General features: G+C 35.4%; 1 protein-coding gene across 6 annotated transcripts in view; it reads right to left on the bottom strand.

Moving 5' to 3' along the window:
• Positions 1–424: 424 nt before the first annotated feature.
• Positions 425–10,274, bottom strand: part of MAPK9 (mitogen-activated protein kinase 9) — a 54,212-nt gene continuing 44,362 nt past the window's right edge. For 3 of the 6 annotated variants that reach the window (XM_084636178.1, XM_084636177.1, XM_084636181.1), the window contains exons 8-12: positions 9,900–10,082; positions 8,479–8,603; positions 7,790–7,853; positions 6,560–6,631; positions 426–2,641 (exon numbers count right to left, since the gene is read on the bottom strand). In XM_084636178.1, the coding sequence (XP_084492304.1) occupies positions 2,499–2,641; positions 6,560–6,631; positions 7,790–7,853; positions 8,479–8,603; positions 9,900–10,082 (587 nt within the window). In that variant the 3' untranslated portion in view covers positions 426–2,498. Of the gene's footprint in view, positions 2,647–6,559; positions 6,632–7,789; positions 7,854–8,478; positions 8,604–9,899; positions 10,083–10,274 lie in introns of all 6 variants that reach the window. The other 3 variants (XM_084636179.1, XM_084636180.1, XM_084636176.1) reach the window with 3 other exon arrangements.

Below are 10,274 nucleotides of genomic sequence, written 5' to 3'. Positions count from 1 at the left end.
AGGTGTCTTTGAACATTAACACCTCAAAACACCCAGAGATAAAGAGTATGCGCAATTCTATTGTGTAAGAACACAATAAGCATTTTGATCAAAGGTTTGCTCTAATGACAAAATAAGCCAGACAAATTTTGCACATATCACCAGAAACACATGATAAATAATATACCTGTAGTTTTTGAATTAAAACAAAAAACACAAAACTAAAAAACAGTACTTGTGAAAAAAATATCAAAATGAAGATGCTAGATGTGAACTCTAAAGACTTACTACCTACAGCTTTCAGAGCAACAGCCGTGTTAGTCTGTATCCACAAAAAGAAAAGGAGGACTTGTGGCACCTTAGAGACTAACAAATTTATTTGAGAATAAGCTTTCGTGAGCTACAGCTCACTTCATCGGATGCATCTGATGAAGTGAGCTGTAGCTCACAAAAGCTTATGCTCAAATAAATTTATTAGTCTCTAAGGTGCCACAAGTACTCCTTATCTTTTTCCTACAGCTTATCACTGAGATACTTCTGTCCAATTTTCTTGTCAAATTTTTCTGTTCTGATAGTTTAATTTGCTGTAGCTTTGAATTTATTTTAAAACATTTATGGGTACACACAGCATTAATAGAAAAACTTCTACCTTTCAGATCATAACCAAGAGCATGCAAAATCATGGGCAATTCTTTTTCCTTTTCCAAACAGCATACTGAACCATTCAGGTCAGTAATATAATTGCTGGTTCAGCGAGAAAGTTGTACAAGTTCTCTTTAAACGTTCGAGACTTCATTATCTAAATCAACAGCTAAATATAGTGCCACCATGAAAGTAAAATGTTTTGCCTCATCTTTTACATTTTTTCATTACTGTTTTAGTTATAGTTTAACCATACACAAGTACACACATTAAGATCTTTTAGTAAAAGCATTTATTACACTTGTGCATTCCAAAGCAAACATGCTTTTCTGTTTGCAAATGCACAACAGTATAATATTTGATAACTTAAGCACTATTCTACTGCACACACATTTTCTAACAATTCAAAATATTGTGCAATGGAAGAGGCAATGTCCGTATTATTTATATCTGAAAACTGCACTGATAAACTTCTATTAAAACTGAAGAAGAGCCTCACTGTAAACAGCCTCTCTCTCCTGTGGTACCTTGTTAAAAAATGTAGACAGATTGCTTTTTTAATAAAGAAAGAATTTTGTTTAATTTGGAAGTAGAGCTGAGCTCCATGGATATAAGAAATACTTAAGAAAATCATTTGTCAAATCAGTCAAAAGGCCTATCAAAATTTAGAAGTGTTCACATTGTGGAATGGTTCCATAAACAAAACTAGGGAAAAAAAAATCTGCAACTATTCCAGGGGTCATCTAGGTTTCAAGTTACCTAGGGAGGTGGTAGAATCTCCTTCCTTAGAGGTTTTTAAGGTCAGGCTTGACAAAGCCCTGGCTGGGATGATTTAACTGGGAATTGGTCCTGCTTTGAGCAGGGGGTTGGACTAGATGACCTTCTGGGGTCCCTTCCAACCCTGATATTCTATGATTCTATGATTCAAGTCTCCTCATTGCCTCTTCACTTTATCAGATTTTGCATTTAGACACAAGAAGTGACTAAGGGAGAAGCTTCACAGGACTAATTTTTGTTCTTGAAAGAAAAAGTAGGGAAAGGGTAGTTTCTAAACGTTTTTATTGATAAAAAAGGACCAAAACAATGTATTAGCCAGAAAATAAGGAAATAATTTAGCACTTCACCTTATTTAAAGAGACATGTTGCTTCATCAAGCTAACCCATTCTATCTCCCACTAAAACAACTGAAAGAAGATATTCAGAGAAGCATAGTCACATTCATGGGTAAAATATGAAATGATGGCTATGCTATATGAAGTTCACAAGTTTGTTTCTTCTACAAGAAGATACACAAAATTATTGGGAGGTGAGGAGAGAAAGGGCTCAATAGAAAAACAAAAAAGTGCTATGTGGAAGAACAATTGCCCCTTGAATACAGTACTGATAATTTCCAATATGTAAGATAACACTCACATACAACATATTGGAGTTAAATAGCGCAAACTTCTATAATCATATTTAAGCAAATTATACGGACACTATACATTCAAAAAACCCACTACAGGGTAATTCTATGCAAAAATGTAATGACCATGTGTGCGTTACAGAAGTCTACTGAATGAGACAGAAGGTCCATGAACTCACTCAGGAGGAGTTATCTGGTACACATGTACTGTAACTGCTCACCTGAAATAGGCTGAAACAAAAAAGCCTATAGTAGTGTCTAAACTGTAAATTTTTCTTCTTTAGGCATTGATTTGCTTTCATTCTACAACATTAAGCAGGGAGTCTTATTACAACTGAGTAAAAACACAGGCATTACTTTAGTAGAACATGCAGAACATGGAGTTTCTCTACTTGGTTCCATTAACTTACAAGCAATTCAGGCCAATGGAAACGAGTTTTTTTCCCAGTGTTAAGTCTGCAATCCTGGTTGATCATCGGCATCCTTCAAGGGGTCCTGTCAAGGCATCAAGGCTGCTGTCTGTATCTGAAGCCAATGTTTGCTCAGTTGACATGGATGAAATGTCATTGATAGATGATGACTGGGAAGGACTGGTGCTGCTATTCACTGCTGCATCTGTGCTAAGTAAACCAAGCATAATAAAATCTGAGGCAAGACATTATTGCACATATAGATAATAATGCTTTAGGATTCTTAATATCTCCTTTTCCAGAGTACACAATGCATTACTATTGTATTTATTAAGGGACTATCAAAGTTAACTCAAAATTTGAGCTCACATATCTGTGCAAAATACATGTACCACTGTGTGCCTTTTTCCTCCAAAAAGAATACTGTATCTTTAAAAAAAAAATACCAGCAGCTCATCACTTCTGAAAAAAATCAGAAGAGCAAACAAGTCTGAGAAGCAGATTTCAGTTTTACATTTCCACAGTAGTGTTATAAATAGTAGGAAACATTGTTCCATGCCCTTCAGATACCTCATTTTGTCATTTTTGTATTTGAATAATTTGTAAGTTTATTCCTTGAGAAGATGGGAAGATCTACATTTCACTCTTAACAGTAATGCTTTTTGCATTACCTATTCATATCAGAAAATTTAATACTCATCAGAACAGTCAAAGCATACAAAAGGTAACCAACACCTCCCAGAATAGGTTGGATTACTAATTTTTTACAGCCACATAACAGAAAACATGGAAACCCCTTTAAGGGGAAACGCTGCTACGCTGGTTACTAAGGTTTGGTACTTTAAAGAGAATGCATTCTGTGATATTTAGTACTCAAGAGAGACCGATGAGTCATGTGACCAGAAAGCGTGTGGGGGTCAGGTGGCTATGCCAGGACTATATAAGAAGCAGCATGAGCTCAGAGTAGAGAGCCTTGTGTGGAGAAAGTATCAGAGGAGACTCCAGAGTTACTTAGGAGGCATCAAAGGAAATTGCCAACAGTAACCTGTAGGGAGCAGGAGTCACTGGGAGGCTCCAGCAACAGAGTCAGACTTAGGACTGTGAGGTCCACAGAGAAAGCAAATGAGATCCTCTACACACTACCCACACCCCAGAGGAAGGAAAGCGGATATCTCTTGTTGGAAGGGACTACATTAGAAGACACTCTCTCAGATTTCTAAACTGCAGTAAAAACATGCGTAAGCTACCTAAAATATAATACACTCAAACTGATGATAGATAAGAAACTAGACAAAAATAGTCAAGACGTTAAAGTCTATTTCAGGGCTTGTAACTTATGCAGCTCCTTGTGACTATGTCAGAGTTTTAGAGTAAAGAAATGTTATACTGAATCAGGTTAGACTCACCTAAAAATTGGGCTGGAGAAAAGAAAAGTAAGAATCCCTGGAATACCAGCAAACACTGAAAGTTGGGAGGGGGGGAGGTTACTTTCAGTATGGTTGACACATTCTCAGAGCATGGTACTTCATAAAGGCATATCAACTGCTACCAAAAACCCACAAAGAAAGGTGCATCCTCCTCAAATTCCAAAACAGTACTGTTGACAAGTGCGACAATAGCTATGAGGAATTCAATTTTAGGGGCAGCACATTAGATACAAGCTTGAATTTAACAGACTGAACTCTTTCCAGATTACACTAATTCTAATGTAAAACTCGGTATTGGGAAACAGTAAATATTTAACTTGCTAGGATTATGTTGGTTATGATAATTTTTGAGACACAGGAAGAAGTTAAAGTTTTATTTCAGCCAAAATAGAAGCTACAGAAGATATACTGATTTCCATGATATACATGATTTCCATTTCCATGTGGAGTAAAGTACTATTCAAGGTAAGCAAGCGCACAAGCGTGTGAACTAAAATCTGTGTGAATTAAATTTTTTGTTGGATGAAAAAACAACTCATAGTAGAGAAATACTTAGATAAAGTGTTACTAGAATTTTGCCTCAAAAGTGACTCTGGTTTTTCTTTTCTTTTTTTAAATTTCAAGGTATTCAGTATCCAATATGCATCCCAAAGTAAGGTTTAGGGACTTGGTAGGGGATACTGGCATTAACTCTCCAGGAGGAATAGTTGGACAGCCTGTTCTGTTTCCTGAATGTGTTAGAATTAACATTAAGGGTAACCTAACTTTCTTCTTGACAGAAGATTATTGTTAAATTACCTGAGATTTTAGCTTCAAGATTTTCTTAACGTACTCTGTCTGACCATGGAAATTCTAAAAATATCACTGTATTTACATTGTATGGTAAAAGATACATAGATGTGGAGTAGTTTCTCTTGTGTGTTGGCATCCCCCAGAAAATTGTATTAGTAAATACCTGAAGACAAGATTGATAAATACCTGTATTCTTATTTATACTGAATGAAACTTTTATACTCTGAGGGAACAGTTTCTGTAATTTTGTCAGTATTTTGAACCTACAATATTCCTTTTCCCAATGTTCGTTCTATCAGAGTTCTATATACAATTACATAACTGCTGTACTTGTATTATGCAGTTATTAAAATGTTACACACAAGGAGGAATAATCCCAATGTCATTGAATTACAAGACAACTAATACTACAAATAAACAAGTTGTGACAAACTATAAAACTAAAGACAAAATTAAATCTAAACATTGCAGCAGGACCTCTTGAGTTACAGTGCCGTCAGCTGAAGAGTACTGGATCCCTGCAGGACAGTTTGCAAGTTTCTAAAGAACAACATTTTGTAGAGCCTGCAGAGTTGTTTTCCATAACATACTTCAATTTATTCCACTTTTCAGCTCAGAGCACATTTTTCACTTGGTCTGGCAGTTTCTTTCAGCTACTAGAATGAGATAAAAACTGCTTCATAACTTTGGAACTCCTTAAATATAAAACCTCCAATAATGTGGGTCTTTACACAAAGATAACATGGGGCATTTCCCTGAACATATTTATTGCAAAATGTAAGGTTCCTCACTGGAGTTCCCTGTGCAGAATATGACCATTTTAGCCTTTTGAATAGACCATAATACTAGCTTCTGAATTTACATGTAAATTTAAATCAAAATAGTGTATCCAGCTGAGAAACAGGAGTAAGATAAAGCAAACTCTTTCTAAACCAGAATGGAAGAGCAAATTAAGCTGTTTCCCAGCAAAAACACAGAGACGACACAATGGGTTTATGAAGAATACAGCCAAATTTGAAGTCTACCTGCTTTTCACATATGCTTTTTCTAGTATCATTTATAAGGCAAAGGGTAAGGACAATAAATTACTATTTTATTATTTATAAATATAGGAAACTAAGTAAAAAGGATTTACCTGCACTTTCTTTGGCTTGGGATTTAGGATCTGACTAATCACTACCCTAATTAAACAAATTAGTTCCTCAGACCAATAAAAGGATAACAGTGAGTACAACTGATATAGAAAGAAAACAGGGCAAAGGTTCTTCTGCAATTTTTATACTCTGCTAACAAAATCACTACTACCCACCTAATTTAGAAGGCCAAGACAAGAACCCCCACCCAACATCTGAATAGAAGGACTGAAACACTGCTGCAAGTTTCCTCAGTGCATTAGACATTTTTCCAATACAAAACCATTGCAGATACTACCCACTGTACTAAAACCTTTGAGAAGTACAGATCCATTAAACTGTGTTCTATCATACTGCTATCAGTTTAGGAGAGGCCACAAGCACACTGCATTTTCACTTTTAAATGTTTTTAATATCGCCAATGCAAGGTAATATAAGGTAATGCCCAGATGTATAACCAAGGACACAGGTTATACCCACAGGTCAGGAGAATGTCTTAGAAAGCAGTGGTTTATAAACAATTTAACCCCAAACAATTCTTTTTACCTCTTCCAGTCAGGGAGGAAGAAGAGCAGCACATGCTTCCGCAGCTCACTTCACAGCAAGGCAAATTGACTATGAATCTGGGAGACTGATCAGGATCAAGAGCATTAGACACCAAAACTTTCTGGCATAACTGGATTGTTGATTCTGATTCATGTAATATGAGCGTGTCACCAAACACGTATCAGAGTTGCAGAAAAAATTAAACTATTAAAACCAATGACTAACCTGAGGGCTGATCTTTTACCACACCGTTCTTGCTTCTTTCTTCCCAGTCCATTACTTCTTTGTATATTAATTCTTAAGTAAAAGAAAAAGGGTTGGTAGAGAAAGGTAATATTACAAAAAACTACTTTCAGCCATTTCCTTTTACTCTTTTAAAGGTGTATTTGTAAGTTGTTTAGAGGCACACTTTCCCATGGAACAAACAACTGTTATGATTAATGGACTTTGCAAATTTACTTTAAGAGTTAAAAACAGTTTCAATATTTACTAAAAAGTTAACAGACATTCTAAACACATTAAAGAAAATATAATAATTAACCCATTGTAATAACTTACTGTATGGCTGAACTACATTGAAATTAAACTTTTACAAAGGTCAGAAAAAAGTATGCCAGCTAAAAAACATAATAAAGTAAGTCAGACAACCTGTACTGGAAAAACCTTTGCACTCTTTTCATACCAATATAAATATTTTCATTCATAACTATGATGGAAATTACTTATCTATAAGTTCTTCTCTCTAAAGGTAATATTATGGGCCTGATCCTGTAGCCCTAACTTGTAAAACTAATTTTGCTAATGTGATTGAGACTACTTGATGAGTAAGGACTACCTCTCTTCTTGGTTTCACCACAAGGTTAAGTACACAATGCCATAAATAAGGAATAATTGTTACCAGAACACACAATGCCTTTCATCTTTTTGTGGAAATTACCAACATAGAACCTACTCAACAAAGAAAACGGGTGGCTTAGTAAAAATACACAACTCTGCTAGGCAGGATTCCTGTACTAGAACAGTTTTGAGACTAGGTATTGCGGTTTGGAGGGTGGATGGCGTATCTGTTTTGAAGAACTCATGATTAAGAAAAATATAGTAGAGATCCATTATAAACAAACAACCACTTACTTTGGAAGGCTGGTTTCATAAAACAAAAAAACCACACCACCCACCACACCCACAAAGAGAGCTAACAAAATACAAATAAAACTTGCATTTAGCAAACTACTACTTTCTTCCCTTTCCAAATGTATCGTATACCAAGCTATAATTAACTTCATAATATGACATTTATGATTTGTTAGGTCTTTAATCGTCACATTGCTGCATGCAGTATTGTATAATTAATCTGGTGGGTTCTGATCAGCCATGCAGTGTAGCAGTTACACTACTTTAGTAGTGATGGTTGATAAATTACCACCATCACTGGAATCAGTCATTTTTGGCTGTTACCTTTCCATTCTTCAATGGCATGTTCTCTTTCTTCCAGTTGTGCATCATAGATTTTAGGAGGAGGCTACAAAGAAAATAAAATCTGAAATATAACTGCAGCATTTCATTAGCATAATTAACCATGGTGTCAAAAAAAAAAAAAAAAAAAAAAGCAGCTAGTTAAAATGTTATTTTTAGTTTCTAATCTCTGGCTGGGTGCCTTGCCAATATCTCCATCCTATCTGTTTTGTAGAGGCGCCTCAGAATTATATGCTCTCAGTTTCAAAACTAAGTAAGCTACTGGAATGATGAACCAAAATTAGATTTGTCAGCTGAAAACTCAATACTAGGTTTAAAGAAATCATGAGGCCTGAAGGAGTCTCAACAAAATTAAATGGTTTTATCCTAAAGCGGATAGGATTAAAAACCTGCCTAAATTACTGTCGCATTGGCAACTATATATCTATGGAGAGGAAATCAGCTGTAGGGGCTGTTTTCAGACCAACAGTAATGCCCCTTCTTGGGCTGTTTTGGAGGTGGTACTTCAATTACTTCAAGCTGCTATCCTCTCAAGATTACATATGTAATCTTTGCTAGCCTGAAAAGTGAGATTTCAACGTCTACTCTTGACCTGACACAAGACACCAACTACTGACTCAAATATGAAGATTAAAGTGATACTTTGAGTAGAATTTTTAATGTACACTTACTGCTTCTGCTTCAGCTGGATCATACCAGACCGTGATATATGGATGACGTAAGGCTTCATCTACAGAAATTCGTTTGTCTGGGTCTACTACCAGCATTTTTGATAATAAATCTCTAGCTTGACTTGCTAGAAGGGGGTACGGGAGACAAAAACAGAATTTCAGAAGCTAAAATGCTAAAGTGTAACAAAAAATATATGGTAGAATATATCCTAACAAAAAAGAAACACAAACAAAAATTCCTAAGAAAGTTAATAACTCAAGTAGTTCTATTAGTTAGTTACCTGTAGAATTCTTGGCCTTCAACCTTGTCTCACAATGAACCAAGATTAAACAGGTCTCTTATAAAACTTGTGTGAGAGTTTCATTGAACGTTATGCACCAAGATGAAATGTGTCCAGTACAACTACACATCTGGCTGTACATATGAAAGTATTAACTCTACTGAGAGAAACTAGTATCTTCAAAAGCCAAATGAAAAAGTTTCTTTTTATTATATTGTTACATATATTTAAAATTAAGGTTACAATGTTTGAAATTAAACATTATTTAATACCATCCAAGTCATGGTCCCACTCTTGCAAATACACCCAAGTAACTTTGCTTGTGCGCCCAGTCTCATTGCAGTACTAGGCCCTGGTTTGTATGGCACTAAAATAATATTTCAAGTATAACAGCATAATCTGAATTTTAAAAATAGGTGTTAATAAAGTTAAAAGAAAGCTTTAGCTCTTGTAACTTATGAAGTCACTAATTCCTTTTGACAGAGTTATTGCTTATGGTGCATTAGATACCTATATCCTTATGGTGGTTTAGCGAGACTACTCACACAAGCGACGTTAATAATACGTATTTGCGGGATTGAGCCCCATATCAATATCAATGTGGTATCACATTGTTATAACAAATTTAAGCTGCCTGCTGCTGAGGCTTTTTAAATATAATTACAGTTGCACAGGGCCAAGAGGTAAATTCAACAGGCATGTCTAATATACTAGTAATTAAGAACAAATAATCTATTTAATCAATACGCAGTTAAAATGAGCATGACAACTACACATGCATATCAATATCAACTAGAGAAAGAGATCCATTTTCATTATAAAATGGCTTTCATAAAAATGTTTTTTTCAGTAAACATTCAAGCCATTTACTGTATCTTAATAGACTGGAATTTTGAGAATAGAATGTATATATTTAATCAAACTATTTTAATGGCAGCAGTAAGACATTTCATGGTGTGCTACCAATGCAGGAGAAAGCAAGGCTACTGCTTTCAGTCTCCTACCTCCTAATGCAATGTAGTGTGATGATATCAGACTGTATCACACCGGCATAGTGTCATGTTCGCATTGTCTGCCCTTACTGTATATACTTCAAGTGAACCAATTTAGAAAGACCCCCCTCCCCTCCAAATATCTTACTTTTTAATTTGTCACGGTCAGATTCCGATGGAAATATCCAATCTGGGAAGAGCTCTTCAAATTTGATACCCGGATATTTCGGTCTGTTTTCTACATAATTCCTCACAGTAGGCTGTAGTTTCTTCATAAAATCTGCTGATGGTGTTCCTAATTGTTCAATAACTTTATTCCATTGATCAATATCTGGATGCTACCTTTAGGAAAAGTAGCTGAAAAATTTCAAATCTGCATTGTGTAAGATATTGCTTATAGAAATGTGCCACAAAGCATTAGTGCGCACTGAAAGTAATGAAAACCTAGAAAGTAAGAGCCAAATCTGGATTGTAACATTGTTCTAGCAGCAACAGCATTCTGAGCGGTCATGCAAAGAACAAA

This window comes from Lepidochelys olivacea, assembly GCF_965140295.1.
Source record: "Lepidochelys olivacea isolate rLepOli2 genome assembly, chromosome: 8".
Taxonomy (NCBI): Eukaryota; Metazoa; Chordata; order Testudines; family Cheloniidae; genus Lepidochelys; species Lepidochelys olivacea.
This window is presented reverse-complemented; position numbering and strand designations above follow the sequence as displayed.